This window comes from Orcinus orca, chromosome 8 (assembly GCF_937001465.1).
Source record: "Orcinus orca chromosome 8, mOrcOrc1.1, whole genome shotgun sequence".
Lineage (NCBI taxonomy): Eukaryota > Metazoa > Chordata > Mammalia > Artiodactyla > Delphinidae > Orcinus > Orcinus orca.
In genome coordinates, this window is record NC_064566.1 from 25,631,998 (window position 1) to 25,649,531 (window position 17,534).

General features: G+C 33.4%; 1 protein-coding gene across 1 annotated transcript in view; it reads left to right on the top strand.

Moving 5' to 3' along the window:
- Positions 1 to 17,534, top strand: part of CCDC73 (coiled-coil domain containing 73) — a 106,028-nt gene that overhangs the window by 39,308 nt on the left and 49,186 nt on the right. Inside the window, exons 6-8 of the mRNA XM_004264416.2 lie at positions 4,276 to 4,314; positions 9,991 to 10,126; positions 10,365 to 10,444. Of these exons, the coding sequence (XP_004264464.1) occupies positions 4,276 to 4,314; positions 9,991 to 10,126; positions 10,365 to 10,444 (255 nt within the window). The remainder of the gene's footprint in view (positions 1 to 4,275; positions 4,315 to 9,990; positions 10,127 to 10,364; positions 10,445 to 17,534) is intronic.

A 17,534-nucleotide genomic window follows, 5' to 3' on the forward strand; every position in this document is an offset into this window, starting at 1 on the left:
TGATTTACAGTGTTGTGCCAATCTCCCTCAGTTTCTGTTTGGATATTTCCTCATGAATAGAGATAGTTTATGCATTTTTGGCAAGAATATTACAGAAATAAGGCCTTATTCCTATAATTGAATTCTATCAGATAGCTGATGATTTCAGTTTGTCTTATTATTGGTGATGTTCACTTTGAACATTTGATTTAGGTGGTATCTGACAAGTTTCTCCACTGGAAAGTTACTCTTTTCCCCTTTCTAATCAGAGTATTTTATAGGCAGGTACTTTGAATAGAAATGTTCTGTTTCTCTCCAAACATTTAATATATTCATTTATTTATATCAGTTTAGAATCGTAGTTTCTTATTTTATTCAATGGATAAAAATCTGTGACTAGGGCTTCCCTGGTGGCGCAGTGGTTGAGAGTCCGCCTACCGATGCAGGGGACACGGGTTCGTGCCCCGGTCCGGGAAGATCCCACATGCCGCAGAGCGGCTGGGCCCGTGAGCCATGGCCGCTGAGCCTGCGCGTCCGGAGCCTGTGCTCCGCAACGGGAGAGGCCACAACAGTGAGAGGCCCGCGTACCGCAAAAAAAAAAAAAAAAAAAAAAAAAAATCTGTGACTATCATTATTTATTTTGATCCTCACATGATCATTAGTTTGGCCAGTAGGAGTCCATTCAGGCTGATGTTTTAGTCTTTTGGACATGACTTTATCATTCTTCCAGCATTTTCCTGCTCTCAGGTAAAAACAAAATGTTCCAGGATCACCTTGTAGTTTACGTAACCTTGCCCTAGAATACAGCATTTCTCCACATTGCCCTGGTTCCTTTTAGTGGAAAATGGAATGTAGACACCCAGATCTGGGCATTGTTACACTCACTGCTATTGGGGTGTCACTGGTCTCAGACCTTCTTAGTAGACAGAGCTAGGGAATCTGTGTATGTATTTATATACACACAAATACATAAACACACATTTATAATTATGTTTGTTTCTCTATCAATCTATATATGTCAAAAACCATGAATTCACATTACTTCCATTTCTAATCCAAAACCATAAGGTTAATTTTAATTTATTTCCCTTCCATATTTATATATTTCTTTTCTGTTACAGTAAGAAATATGACTTTCTTTATTCTTAATATATTTACTTATTTGATAAATTACCCTGTATGTGATCAGGCCTCCATTCTGCTACTCCTTCCTAATGTGGATGCCCTCTTCTCCCTGCTTCAACTCTGATACCTGGGTTGCCCTTTTTCAGCACTGCCTACTAAGCACCCTACTCAGCTTTTGACTCCCCATTCAGGCCTGATACCCTGTTCTGGAATGCTGCCACCACTACCCCTTCACCTCTTCCCCACCTAATGAACTTGGGACTGAGTTGTTCAGGAAGGTGAGGGGTTAAATATTTTTAGCACAGTACTTAAAGGACTTTATTCCCAAGTAACATAAATCCCATTAATTTAATGGGAAAATAGATTTGCTCTAAACAAATGTACTTTACAGTAAACTTTTCATAAAATTTTCCAAAAAGTGAAGGATAGCTATAACTAGGAAAACATTTGTACTTTATCTTTCAAATTGCTTTCTGTTGTTAATACACTAATTAGTGTTAGTATAGTTTTGTTCCAGTATTAGAAAGCTGCCTATATCTGGTATTATAAACCAGTTTTATGTGATTTCAGAATGAATAATCATTATATAGAACATCTGTAAAAAGATTTCATGTCAATCTAGTTATATTACTTTCAAATTTGACTTATTTGACATAGGAATGCAGCTACATGGTAGTTTTTTAAGTTGCAAAGTGCTCTAGAGGTGTTGATAAAATAGAGCTGTGAATCCTGGTTCAGAAAGAATAAAATGCAGAGATATTGATGTTTGAAGAACAGTGACCTGAAAGAATTTGGTAAATTTGCTCTATGTTTATCAGTTTTATCTTTGGCTAATGGTAGCTGTATTAGTGAAGGTTCACCAGCGAAACAGAACCTGTATATAGAGAGAGAGAAAGAAAGAAAGAGGGTGATTGATTGATTATGAAGAATTGGCTCACACGATCACACAATTATGGAGACAGAGAAGTACCGTGATCTGTTGTCTGCAAGCTGGAGATTCTGGAAAGCTGGAGGTATGATTCCAGTCTGAGTCCCAAGGCCAGTCTTTTTTTTTTTCCTCTTATTTTTCTAGATGACCTCTACCTTTTTACTTTGCTTTTGTCTGTATGCCTTAAAAATACTCTGATCTCATCTAGTCTCGTTTCTTTAAAATGGGGCCTACATGCAGAAGGCTTCCAAATGTATATCTCCAGCCCCAACTCCAGCCTGGATTGACTATTGGTTGTGTAAAAGACATCTCAAACTTGACGTGTCCAAAACTTAGTTCCTAAAATCTCACCCTGAAAGCTAACTAACTTATTTGTCTTTTCTGTTTTTGTTAATTACAACTCCCTTCTTCCTGTTGCAGATTTTTTTCAGCTTTTCCCTCAGAGTATATCCAGAATCTGACCACTTCTCACTACATCTACTACTAACACCCTAGTCCTCTTTCATCATCCTCTTTCATCTCAATTGCAGTAGTTATATGAAATGTTCTTCCTGCTTCCACTTCTGTTCTCCTTCAGTTTTAATATAACAGTCAGAGTGATCCTTTCAAGGAGTAAGTCAGGCTCTGTCACATTTGTGCTTGGGTCTCTTCAGTAGCTTCCTGTCTCATTCAGAGTAAACCATTATTATGCACCACAGACCTACAGTGATTTGGCCCTACCTCCTCTCCTACTCTTCTGTGAACTCATCTTTTGCTGTTCTTCCCCTTGCTTACTAAATCTTCCAGCCACATTGGCTTCTTTGCTGTTCTTTGAACACACAAGACATTTGCCCACCTTAGGGGCTTTGCACTTGCTGGAATACTCTTCCTTACTTTCTGTTGAGTCTTTACTCAAAAGTTGCCCTCTCAGAAAGGACTTTCCTGGCCATCCTGTGTAATCCGCTTCCCTGATTTATTATTTTTCCTTAGCACTTATCAATATCTAATAGAACTATATATTTTAACTTATTTATATTGCTAATTATCTACATTCCCCAGAATTTAAGCTGGACAGGATTTTTTGGTCCCATACTATACCCCCAATGTCTACATTAGTGCTTTACTTATAGTAAGCATTCAATATTTGTTGAAGAAATGAATCACATATAACTCATTCCACCAAAATGAAATAAAATTATTAGTTCAAGGCAGTATGCTAAAAATTTATTTCACAGGAAACGTGAAGTAATTTTAAGAACTTTTGCTTCAATTTTAGCAAATATTAGGTGAGTTTAAGTAAATAAGCACTCATACATGGCTAGTTGGACTTTAACTTGGTCCACCATTCTGGAGGACTATGTGTGTAATAACAATTGTTAAGTCTATAAAAATGAACAAATCTTAGGAGTCCTGCTTCTTGGAATTTATTCTGCTAAAATGAATAACTACAGAGTTTTCTTGGTACAGCATGTTTATTTCAGAATTCTTTCATAGAACTGAAAACTCGGTAAATCTACAAAAATGAGAGTGATTTGATAAACTATGGTATAAAGTTAAACAGTGGAATACTGTGTAGCCATTAAAAACTTGTGTTGTAGATTAATTTGTAATATAAAAGTGTTTGCTATATATTAAGTAAAAATAGGTTACAAAATAGTACATGTATTATTATTCTACCCCCTACTGATTCTCTTTTAAAGTATAAATACATAGAAAAATATCTGGAAGTACCACGGTATTAATGATTGTTATTTCTGGGTTGTGAGATGGTTTAAGACAATGTTGTTCCCCTATGCTTATCTATTTTATCAAAATTTTTTCAACGAAGAGCTAATATTAAGTAGCAGACTCTCCTAGAGTTTTCTTGCTGTCCTTCTTGCTTTATTTTTCTTCATAGTAGTTGTCACTCTGTAACTTCTGTACTTTTTACTTATATTTAATTGTCTGTCTACCACCACCCCCACTAGACAGAAAGCTTGTTACGGGCAGGGACTTTGTTCATTGTTGTATCCCAGGATCCTAGGAAAATGGCTGGCATATAGTAGGTGCTCCATAAATATGTGTTGAATAAATAAATAAATGTATTGTTTTTGTTACAGAGAATAAAGTTATGGTAAGTAACATTTTGAAAAAGTGTCACTGGAAAAAATTGCATATAAGATACACGTCACATTATATAACATACAATTTTAATATCAGAAGGAATTTATAACAAATAACTAAAAAGTTTTCATGAGATTTTTTTCCCCCTTATTGTTTTCAAGGTTTCTAAATATTCTTTACAGAAGAAAGTGAGTGAAATGGTAAGGAAATTTCAAAATATACACCCACCCCAGATTAGTGCATAATGTGCACTGTATTTTTGTCAATATTAATGTGACATTTATTGTAAAAAAAAATGTTGAAACTGGATATTAATATCCCCTTAAAGGACTGAATTACAATTTCAGATATAGCTTAAATGAATTTATTTCACAAATTTATTTCCAGATAGTGTTTACATGTTATAAAATAAATTTAACACAGTTCCCAAATTATTGGTAGAGGTCTTATATGAAAATTGAACAACAAAGAAGTGAAAACAACAGAATTCTGAAACCCCTTACTTTAATGATATCTTTTCTAGGTATTTGTGTAAACACATAGTTATTACTTTTAGCCTGAAAATTTGAAATAATATGAAGTAGCATTTGAATACTACATTTGGGATATGGTACTCATCCCTTATCATTCAACAAGTGTTAATTTGTTGTGCATTCCTCTTCTGCAGTATATTAAAATTAATATTTGCATTTTTACAGCATAACATTTTATGAAATATTTACTTTGATATTCTATCTTTCTATCCCTGTTGGATTCAGAAGAATTTTTTTCTCTGTATTTTTGATTGAGCAAAATTCTCCCATATCCACTTATATCTTCAGAGGGCTTCTCGGGTGGGTTTATGCTATTTCGTTCTTCCTTCTTTGGAGCAGACTGTAAGGCAAGTAAAAATAATTTTTGAGTAAGGTTTATGTATTATATCTATGAGAAGTAAGAAATGAGAGATCATTCCTTATGACGTTAAATACAAAAATATAAAGTAAGTATTTTGCTTCGTGAAATGTTTTGGTGTGTTAGAAAATAAAAGAGCCATAGAAAGATTGCTAAGCTTGATTGAATAAAAGATGTGAAAATTCTGTCACTGTTCAACTGGAAAGACTACAGATAATATTGTCAGACTATTTTAAACTATGATTTTAATTAAGAAGCTGAAAAACTAGATTCTGGTTTAGCTTTAAGTACCATGACATTTGTACTGAAAGTCATCTTCAACGCTACAGTGGTTTTACACAAAATATAGTGAAATTGAATAATGTACCCTCTGACCTGGGAGATAAGGCTACAAGTTAAAGATCAAAGGCAACATAAAATGTGTTTTATTTTATTCCACTTTAAAATTTCATCAAACAGATACTTATAATCTTAAAAAAACATGGAAACATGCAGTATACTTTTGATAGTTTTTGGTCACTTTTGAACATTTTGTTAATGTGAATTTAAGACTCTTAAGAACCTACTAAAATTTGAATTATAGTTGTATTTTTTCTGACAGTTCAAAGCATTAAATAAATCACTTTATATTAAAATAATTTTATATATTGATAGATATACATGCCAATTTTGGCAGAATATTATGTATATTTTAGATGATGGATTTAAAAGTTAAAAATAAACCTTTTTCTAAACATTCTTACATTATTCTTTTTACATTATTCTTATATAATTCAGGTGACCTTTTCTTTATTCAAAGTACTAAACAGTATTCGGTAATCCAGTTAATTTTATTCAAATCAGCACATTATCCTTTTATATTGATATTATTTGACTATGTGCAAGACATGAAACAAGATGGTCACTTGTGCCAAGGCAGGACTTTGGGGAGCAATTGATAAGTGTCCCAAAAGAAATAATTTTAAAAATAGTATTAAGTATTTAATTATTAAGTATTAATACTATTAAGTATTAATAGTATTAAGTATTTAAACAAGTTCATGATTTCCTATAGGCAAGCTCTTAACTACTAGTAAATTTCTGTCTTGTGGGAATTCAATAAAGTGATTTTCATGTAGAGGTGGTATGTCTCTAGATAAATTAACACAATTATGAATGGAAAGATTCATCTAGCTCTAAAAGTACCCAAATTTTCTCTTGAACAAATGATCACATTGATCATTACCAATAAAACAAATGCAACTAAATATGATAAAAATAAACTATAGAACATCAAATTAATTGATTTGGTCATTGATGAAAATCTTTCCTGCTTTGTTCCCATAATTACTGTATAGGTGACTATGTTGTGTAACTGAGTTGCCAATAGAGCTTAACGAACAAAATAAAAATTTATCCATCTCTTAGTTATAGTTTCTTTTTTGTATATCACTTTCCTTTAAAGAAAAGACTTATAAGAATAATTTATTTTGTCTTTATTAAATTAAAACAATTTTTCAGTATTGAAGGTTTTGATGAGATTTGGAATTATCACATATTTTCTTTCAGAGTAGAATATTTTTAGACTAAAGACTTGTCTGGAAGTAATCTTCATGATTATAATAATTATATACATCTGTACACATAAAAATATGTAACTTTAGTTTTTTTAAGTAGTATATACCTAATGTTGTGACTAAAAAGGTGAAAGTATCAATATCCTAAGAAAGATGCCATGGGTTTTTAAAAAGTGAGTTTTATAATCCATTGATTTATTTTGGGTTTATATTGAAGAAATTAAAAGGTAAGTTGCAAAAATAGAAATGAGGAATATATGAAGTTTGTTTTGGGGTTTTGAATCTTTTTCTCTACAATTTACTTATAACAAGCTAATTGTTTTAAGGGAAATTAATTTTATCTCCAGAAGTTTTCAAATCAGTCTCTATAAGGAAATAAGAAATGAGGGAAATGAGCAGCTATGGCTTTTATTAGTAAGTATAGTTCTGAAAAGTTGGGTGTAAATGTTATTTTTAAATTATTCTTATTTTAAATGCCTTAAGAGGCTTTTAAGTAAACTTTTAGACCACACACACTTGTAATTATGCATGTGCTGTCTTTCTCTAATCTTGATTTTCAAAGATTAAAATTGTTTAAAATGAGGTACGTATGTATTTGGAAAGCAGGCAATCCTGATATTATTTTCTTGTTGACAGTCTTTGCATTTAGTAGTAAAAGTGTATGAAAGAGAAAATAACTTGACCCAATTCAGAGAGGTAAAAAGAACAAAAACACTACATACTTAGCCATTTCTTAGTCATTGCAATAAAATAATCTTTATTATGCTATAGTATGTAATGTTAAAGGTATAATAACACATCAATTTAGTTGTATTATTCTTTATAATGTTCTTAGCTTTCTCAGGCAGGTGTTACCAATCTGCTTTTTGTTGTTGCTTCCCAAAGAATTTAAACTATTCGCTGACAGTCATGCAGTTAGTGGCAAGCTGCCCTCTTCATCTCATTATCAAAACTAAATCAGGGCAGCCAAGTAGGTTTATATGTGAACAGCCGCATATAGGCCTGTATGAGCTAATGAGCTGTAGGTACCCATTGTGATTTAAACGTCTTTATAGCATTTATCATGGCCATTGTATAGACTAATGTATTTGAAAATCAGAATTGTATCATGCAAACAAATGAAACTGCATTTTATTTCAACTTTGGCTTCAAGCAAAGGATGTTGGGATAGAGTATGTTACAAACTAATCTAATGTGTACAGAGCTCTATGTATGTAGAGAACACCTATGAACTCACTTTGATCTTTGCTGCATTTTTACTTACCAGGATTAGTTAACCTTTGCAGACATTAACAGTATTAATGTGTATTAATATGTAGTAGATGGTATTCTCATAAAGGCTATCTAAAAATTGATTTGACTTGAAAAACTGAAAGAATTCATTGAATTGAAAAAAATGTCTTTAGACCAGTTTTTAGTGAAATTGTATTGGGTTTCTACACATCTCCTGAAAGGAGTATAATTCTCTAGAGAATTAAGTGGTATTTGAGAGGAACAGAATATGGGTCATTATTGTTCATTGTTTAGTTATTGATAATAGTGACTACCCAGGTAAGCATAAGATCTCAGGGGTAAGTGCACTTGTCAACTTGTTTGAATTTATAACTGCTGCATGCTTAATTCAAATGACTAAGTAGTGAATTTGAAAAGCCCATAGAGGTGCATGAGAAAAATTTAACTCATCTTTCATAACCATTGCCAGCGTACTTACCACTTTGCTTAAAATTGTTTAAAAAAATCTTTGAAAAAGTTAAGATTTTCACCAGATTTGCCAAGTTAATATAGTTAGGTACAACTTAAATTATGATGTGTGTTCCTTATTAATATTAGAGAGGGCTATTCTTAGTCCAAATAAAAATTAGGCTATTGAAGGCACTTTTATCATTTAAGGAATAGTAATAACAAAACATTATATTGTACTTGGTATGTGATAGGCTCTGTTCTTACTGCTCTGTAGGCATTAATTTGTCTTATCTTCACAACAACCCTATGAGGGAGATACTGGTATAATCTCTATTTTAAAGACAGGGTAGATAATTTTCCTGAGGTCACACAGCAACTAAATTACAGAGGCAAGATTTAAACATAGGCAGAATAGCTTTTGACCACTCTACTATACTGCCTGTACTTTGGTGTTAAGCAGTACAAAATGGCTCTGCTTAACTTATGCAAAAGGAAATTTAGTGGAGACACTTGCAATCAATCAGAGAGTCAAGAATGGTTTTGAAAATGAACAGGGACTAGGTTAATTCCGGGGTTTGAGAAGCAGGATGTAGGAACCCAGGACGGAGGAGATCTCATATCAGTCTGGATAGGATCACCACTGAACTTCTTTAGCTTTACAGTCTTTTTTGCTCAAGATTCAAATTCCAAGAATGTAGAAATCAATTGGTTTATTTGGAGTAATATGCCCTATACTTGACTAGGGGAGAATAGGACCCCTGAATTTGGTCTACTAGATTGCAGTGAAGAAGTATTTCAAGGAAATACTTGAAAATGTGTTACTTTTGGGTAAGGGAAATAGATGCTGTCCAGGCAAATGTAACAAATTGCCACTGTCAGAACTCTATGAGACAACAGTTCATTCAGAAAGTAATTACTGAGTGCCTATTGATGGGCTACACTGTTCTTTGTTTATCCTCTCTCAGTAGAAACTGAAGTGTGTGGCAGAAATGAATGAAAGTTGTGAAATCAATGATTCTGCTAATGCCAGAATAAAAACTTTCAAAGAGTGTTATTGATTCTGTTAACATAATATTTCTTCTAAAAATTTTAAGTCATTTTTCTAAGTATGGTAAAACAAGCTCCTTTAGCTGAAAGCAGTGAAGGCCCATATTATATTATATATAGGGTCTAATTTTTACCAACTGTGTCCCTTAGCTTAAGTAAACTTTCTGCTATACTATATTGTCTCCCTATCACTGATAGATATTCTCATTGTTCCAGTTTTTAATGCAGTGAGAAGGTGCTATATTCATTAATATTAATCTCAGAAAATTTATCTGAGTTTTGATAATGTACATTATGCCAGCATTTAGAGAAAAAAAATTGTTTCCTAAATTATCAGGAGTATTGCTTTAATAATATTCTCCTCACTTTGCTTAGTGCTGTACTGGACTAATCAACTTTTCGGTAAATAAAACAACCAATTGATTTTGAAAAAGAAATTAGTAACAAGGAAAATATAACCTTAAGTGACTATTTTGTTACAGGAAAAAAAAATGCTTTAACTTTACCTAGATTTAGAACCTAACTAATATTTCCTCTCTAAGGTGTACTCAGAGAGTACTTTTTCATGACATACTTATGTTAATAACAACAGTTATTAAAAACAATAAATTGTTATGTATGTTTAATAAATATGTGTGTATATATATATGTATGTATGTGTTATATATGTATAACATGTAAATTAACTCTTCAAAATAGGAACAAAAAGTCCAGTTACATTTTCTGGCTAAAGAAGATCATCAGAAGCAACTGAATGAAATTGAGAAATACTATGCTACAATAACAGGTCAATTTGGATTAGTAAAAGAGAATCATGAAAAGTTAGAGCAAAATAGTAGGTGCTATCTTATTTAAACTTAACATATTTAAGAGGAAATGTTTAAATGGACTTATTTATAATGAATAAATTGAACTTATCTGATACTGGTAATAGTAAATGGCAGTTTAATATTATTAAATTCAGTAATAATTATATATATTGCATTGAGGCTATTTTCCTTGTCCATGTTAGTAATATTTCCTTAAAATGTACAATGAATATAATGTTTTCCTAAGTGTCTTTCATGTTACAGTACAAGAAGCAATACAGTTAAACAAAAGACTTTCAGCTTTAAATAAAAAACAAGAATCTGAAATACACAGTTTAAAGAAGGTATGATTGATATAGTTTATTGTATTATATAAAACTAGTTTTATGAAATAATACCAGAAAAGTTGGGTGGGTTTTTTTTGTATAAAGATAAATGAAATGTTTTAAATACAGATTTATAAACTTTGAGTTATGATTTCAATAAATGCAATGAATGAATTTGTTCTAACCCATTCAAAATATTGTTTCTTTGACTTGTGACCAGTGGCATGCATTTTTATGATGATATGAATAACCAATAAGCATTCACTATATGTTAATCTCATTAGCACCATTCATTCATTCATTCAACTTTTGAGTGGCTCTGTGTGCCAGGTACTATATGGCACTTAGGGTACAGGTATGAAGAAAATGAAACATGTTCCTGCTTCCTTGAGTTATAGTCCAATGGAGGAGTTACATAAAACCATCACACAGATCAAATAAGTTAAAACTGTTATAAGTGATATGAAGAAAAAGTAGAGGATGTGATGACATTATCATAGGTGACTTCATTACATTGGGGGTAAAGTGGTGGGAGAGGGAAGAGGATGATGTTTCAGGCAAGGGAACAGCAAAAGCCTTGAGACAGGAAAGAGTTTAATGTATATGAGGAACAAGAAAAAGTCTGGTATGGCTGGAGCATTTTGAGTGAAGGAGTGCATTGGATATTTATTGGTAGCTTACTGAGCGTCAATATCCCCCTTCTCCTTTCTAAACTTATCCAGAGTTTTGTTTTGATGCCTCCAGCTTTAGAGAGGAGCCCTAAATTGGCACAAGGCCATAAACATATTTCATTACTCTAGCCACAGTCTTTGGCTTAGGAGTGGATAAATGACCTTACCCAGTGGTTATGAACCAGGAAGAAGGTAACTCCTACTGGGGCTGGCAGTCATCCTACAATCATGAGAAGCTAAAAAGGAGGAACTTGAAATGTGGATGCCAAATTGCTGTGATATAAAGAAACCTATTCTTTGATGACAATTTTGAGTTCCTGAATGGACCAACCCTGCACTTGCCCTGCCTCTAGACTTTTCAGTTATGTGAGCCAGTAAATCCGCATTATTATTTAAGCCAGTTTCCTTAGGGCCAGCTTAATTTTCCATTATTTGCAACTAAAAATATCCCCACTGATAACAGGGGAGACCGGTATGAGAGCAAGGTGAAGTAGGCAAAGCCTTGTTCTTTCTACAGAGAATGACTTATTTCCTTTTCCTAATTCTTTTCAAAGCCCCAACTGAAATAATACCACTTTGGACCACCTCCTTATCCCTGAGAGAATTAAGTACCTGTCTTTACTGACACTGAGTAAATGCTTTGAAACAACATTTACTGAGTGTCACTTAAATATCTTTGATTTTCTAAAATTTGAATATGATATGCCTGGGTTTAATTTTTCAATTTTTATTTTTTTTGCGGTACGCGGGCCTCTGACTGCTGTGGCCTCTCCCGTTGCGGAGCACAGGCTCTGGACGCGCAGGCACAGCAGCCATGGCTCACGGGCCCAGCCATTCCGCGGCACGTGGGATCTTCCCAGACCGGGGCACAAACCCGCGTCCCCTGCATCGGCAGGCGGACTCTCAACCACTGCGCCACCAGGGAAGCCCCTGGGTTTAATTTTTTTAGTCACTTTTTCTTCTTGATGTTCTCTGAGCTTCTTGGATTGTGGTTTGGTGTCTGACTTAATTTGGGGAAAGTCTCAATCATCAGTGCTTCAAATATTGCTTCTTTTTCTTTCTTTCATCTCCTTCTGGTACTCCCATTATGTATATGTTACAATTTGTATATGTTACATTAGCTGACCCGCAGGTGATGGATAGTCTCTTATGCTTTTTCAGTCTTTACTCTTTGTTTTCAGTTTTGGAATTTCTATTGTCATATTCTCAAGCTCAGAGATTATTTACTCAGCCTTGTCCAGTCTACTATTGAGACCATCAAAGTCATTCTTCATTTCTGTTGCAGTGTTTTTGATCTGAAGCATTTCATTTTTATTCTTGTTTAGAATTTCCATCTCTCCATTTACATTATCCATCTGTTCTCCCATGTTTTGTCTGTTTTTTCCATTAAAGCTTTTAGCATATTAATCATAGTTTTAAAAAATTTTGGGTCTGATAGTTTTAATATTCCTGCCGTATCTGACTCTGGTTCTGAGGCTTGTTCAGTCTCTTCAAATTGTGTCTTTTGCCTTTTAGTATGCCTTGTAATTTATTTGTTGGAAGGCAGACATGATATACTGGGTGAAAGAAACTGCAGTCAATAGGCGTATAGTAATGTAGTGGTAAGATAGGGGGATGGGTGCCCGATGATTAGATGAGCCTGTTGCCCCTGGACTGTGAATTTCACCAGTGCTTCTCAGTCCCTGCCCACCCACCCCGCACGGCACAAGGATGGTTGGAGGGGGATAGAGTTGGGTATTACCCTTCCCTCAGGTAGTTTAGACTCAGGTCAAATAGTTTCTCCTGAGGGCAGGACTTGTTGATAAGAAAAAAATGAGTTGGTATATTTCAAAATGGTTACTTTTTCTCTCCTTTTCCTCCTGCTTTTAGCAGGAGGGAATTTTCTCTGATATTCACTATGAGAGGACCTGGAGGTAAAATTTCACAAAAGTTTGAGAACCCAATGACTGTGTCCAGCTGAATTTTTTAACTCTGAATTGTCCACTCTGAGCCTCTGGGAATTAGTCAATTACAGTTCAGTTTTTCCTACCCTGGCATTGGTTCCTGTGGAGGTTTCTGTTTCTCTGTATTTACCTGTCCATCTCTCCAATTTTTGAGGCAGCAATTTGCTTTATGACCTCATTTGTCTAGCAGATGTAAGAGGAGTTGTTGATTTTCAGTTTGTTCAGCTTTTTACTTGTGGTGGGATCAAGTGGAAACTTCTAACTAAGCTCATTACATGCTGGACCAGAAACCAGAAGACCCTCTGTTTTTATATTTAACTATAATTTTACAAAAATTAAAAATTTATTAAGACAACTTATTATTTACAGAGACACAGGCTTAAGCTTTGAAGAGTGTTTGTGCTACCAGATGAATGACATATACTTTAATATGTAATTCAAGAAATCAGGAAATTTTACTACTTTATCTTTTAGTACCATTTCCAGGAAAGCAGGACCACAGGGGCTAAAGATTGACGTGCCTTCTAAATGCTAAGCCAGAGTTCAAAGACCATTAATATTTGTAACTCTGTTATATCTAGGTCTTGTTCTTATAACTGCCAATAAATTGGTTTCAAATTCCTTGGACTCTCTCCTTATACCCGAGGGATCAGAAAGTAAGAGCATAGGGGTAGCCCAGTATAGAATATTAGAATGGTAATAAGTGTATGTCCCTAGCCCTTAAAAATCTTCTCTCTATCTAGCAAACTACCTAAAAGGATAGGTTTTTAAAAAATATTTATTTATTTGGCTGCATCGGGTCTTAGTCGCAGTGTGTGGGTGTGGGATCTTTGTTGTGGCATGTGGGATCTTTCGTTGTGACGCGTGGGCTCTTTGTTGCGACGCACGGGCTTCTCTCTAATTGGCGTGCAGGCTCTCTAGTTGTGGTGTGCATGCTCTAGAGCGCACGGGCTTAGTTGCCCCCTGGCATGTGGGATCTTAGTTCCCTGACCAGGGATCGAACCCACGTCCCCTGCATTGGAAGGTGGATTCTTAACCAGTGGACCACCAGGGAAGTCCCAAGAGGACAGTTTATATGTAAAGAATATTTCTTTTCAGTCACATTTAAGAATATTAGAGATGGCTCTTACGATATAAGGAGAAAAACCTGTAATTTGAAAATTTCGTCTGTCATTTCAAATCAGAATTGTTAAATGGACCATTCATTTTTATCAATATAAACTTTGAAAGCAAATACAAATAAATAATACTGACTGAGTAGTTGTGAATAAGCATATTTTCAGTGATATCTCTTTGGTTCATTTTTTGTTTAATATTGTTATCAGTGTCTTAAGTGGTTAGATCATTAATTTGATGATTATATTAAAATAGTCATATGTGCTTTATTCAGTTAGTTTTTGCATTATTATGAAAATATTATACCTCATAAATTTCTCTATTAAATTATGTTTTTTTTCATTAAATAAGAACAAATGTTGCATTGTAATGTAATAGACTATTGTATTTCTAATGTATAGTTTAAGACTGACCTGTAGATGGAGATGAGGCCATGTAAATCCATGGAGCATTTCCCTTGCTGGATTTTTGTGAAAGGAGTAAAGCATGTCTCTGTACACAAGTGGAATAGTGTTGCTCATGAGCACACTTGCCCCCTTTTCCCAGGTCTTGCAGCCTTGGCCAGGGCTGCCTAAATGTACTGAGGTGTCATGTGATGGTGGCCTCTGTCTCTATAGAAAGCATTAAGTCAGTAATCATGCTGCTAAATAGTTCTTGGAAGAGAGATTGTAGAGAAGGGTAAGGTGAGAGAATGTTACTACCTTTGAGAGTTCCAAGTTCGAGAAGCTGAAAGGGTAAGAATTTACAAATATATTTTAACAGATAGTTTTTAATATTTCAGACATACTAGGTACAATAATTTTGTAGTTTTTAGTGTAGCCTTAATTTTTAACTTTAAGAAAAGTGTTTTCTGTTTTGATTTTCTTTTTCAGAGGCTAATCGAGCCTACTAACATTGTTTTCCATTACTCAGTTAACACTTTTAATCATTAATTTTTCCAAAGATAACTTTTATTTTTCTTTTATGCTGTTCTTTGATTATGTCCAGGACAGTTAAGTTACTGGTTTGTGATAAGATGGAATTCTTTTTTTTTTTTTTCTTTTTCCTTTTGTGGAACAAAGTTAAACAGACCAAACTTACTTGTTAGATAAAACTAAGTATTACAGTTCTGAATGCTGGGTTCACCATTATGGCAATCATGAAGAATTCCTGATACTATCTATGAGCAGCATTCATAACCTCTGCTATTTGTCTGAGTAAACGTCAGAGGACTCAAGGAGATAGTGATATTTAACAGACTACCTCATACCAGAAGAGGAGGGGTAAAGGAGAAAAGGGCTTGATATTTATGACTCTAGGAACTATAAGTTGTAATTTAATGAGATCAAAGCATGTGCTGCATGCTTATTTGCTGCACTAACAGCTTTGAATAAAATGGTTAGAAAACAGACAATGTACTAAAAGTTCAGGATATTTAAAAGCTATAAGAGCTATAAAATCAAAAACATACTTTCAGTCGAAAATCATTTTGTGAAGGTCTCTGCTTTTAATTTAATATGCTATTAAGATTACATAATTAATATATAAAAGAAAAAGAAAGACATAAGAAAAGATTAGTTTTTACTTTTGTCAGCCACATACTGGGTTTTTGCCCCTTGCCACTCCCTTCCCACTTTCCTGTTGTTTTATAACAGTTATTGTAATAGGAATTGATGTATTTTAGAGTATCTTCTGTAAAACTTAGCTGATTACAACAGCTCCATGCTTTCAGTTGTGGAAAAATGTATTGACAGAAAGACATAAGACATTTGTTGCACTTTGTAACCTAGACAGAAGAAAAACTTTTAGAAAACCAATCCTTTTTTTTAATTCAGAGAATTGTAAGCTACTTTAAGTTTTAGCCATATACCTCAGTTTAATTATATTTTTATCAATAAGACATTGTATCTTAGGGGTGAATCTAGAACAGAACACTAATTTAAAACAAGCCATCTAATTAATTTCTAAGTTGTTTACTTTATGCAGGTGTATCTTGCTCCAGGAAAACCCAATATAAAAAAATTTTAAATTCAGAAAAATTGTTGGAAGTTTTCTTTTAAAAATTACCATTTTAGTGCACAAAAAAGCAGCTTGAAAGCAAGATTTTAGAACACCATGTGCAAAGCAAAGAAAGATGTACATTATTTTAAACCTAATATCATTGGTGTCTTTTAAAAAAATCAGTTCAGCATAAAAGATTTTTTATTACTCAGGTGGTGTTTGACTAAATAACAAGTAACAACATAAGTATTAGTCAAACATCCTGAAAATCTGAGTTGAGATTAAAACTTTGAGGTACTCTAACAGATATTTTTCCTTTGAACTAATCTCTTTTAAATTTTTAAAAACTTAAATTAATTGCTGAAATGACTGTCTTTAGTTTTGTATCCTTCAGTATGCATAGTCAATTTAACTAGCATCCTGTTTTTGAATGTTTATCCAGGGTAGATATAATAAGATCAATAAATTCTTTTATTCAGGAAGTTTGTTGAGTCAATGACCATATGGCTTATGAACTAGAATGTTTTATTATATTGTCTTATGTCTGTAATTGTTGTTTTGTAGAATATTCTTGGATCTGAATTTGTAATGCAGAATTAACCCATTTTAATCTCACAAGTTTAGGGTTGTTGATTAAGACAGTCAAGGTTCTAGCTCCAAAATATGCTGTTCTTTTATTTATTTATTTATTTTTTGCTGTTCTTTTAAAGTTAGCATGATGTTAGTGACTCACCACCTACTAAGCTTTATTTTTTATTATCGGTAAGAAAATTTTAGTGGTCTGTTCACATTTAAATGAGAAGCATCTATTTATAACATGGTGGTCTACACGGTTGTGGTTGTTACCTTGATCAGAGGAAGCCATCTCGTTCAATCAGTGGTTAAACCCCCAGCACTGTACTTTCCTATATGCTATACAATATACTGAGCACTATACTACGCCTACCACTTTCTATACAATTTTACAAATTGACTGAACTATCGTGTCATTAACAATAGTCTTATTTGGCTGACATTGACTGCTGTCACCAAGTATTTTTATTGCCATTTGCTTTATCCTGAATAAATCAACTTTGATTTCATCAAACCTTATTTTAGGCAAAGGTGTCACATTTTTTAAATATCATGTTCATCACTCTTTTCTTCTTATGTTCATTAAAATTTTTAGTTCTTCTTAGATCCCTGACTGTATTACGTTCTATGGGATAAGTATGAAATGTGGTTCTTTTCCTTGAGATGTTCATAGTCTACAAAAAAACTCTTATTGTAATCAGTTATGAAATAATGAATCTTAATTCTTTAAATAAAGAATACTTATTCATAACACCATTAGGACTTCAGACCACTTTATTCTAAAAGTAGAGAAAATAATCATAGAATCCCTTGAATTCACCTTAG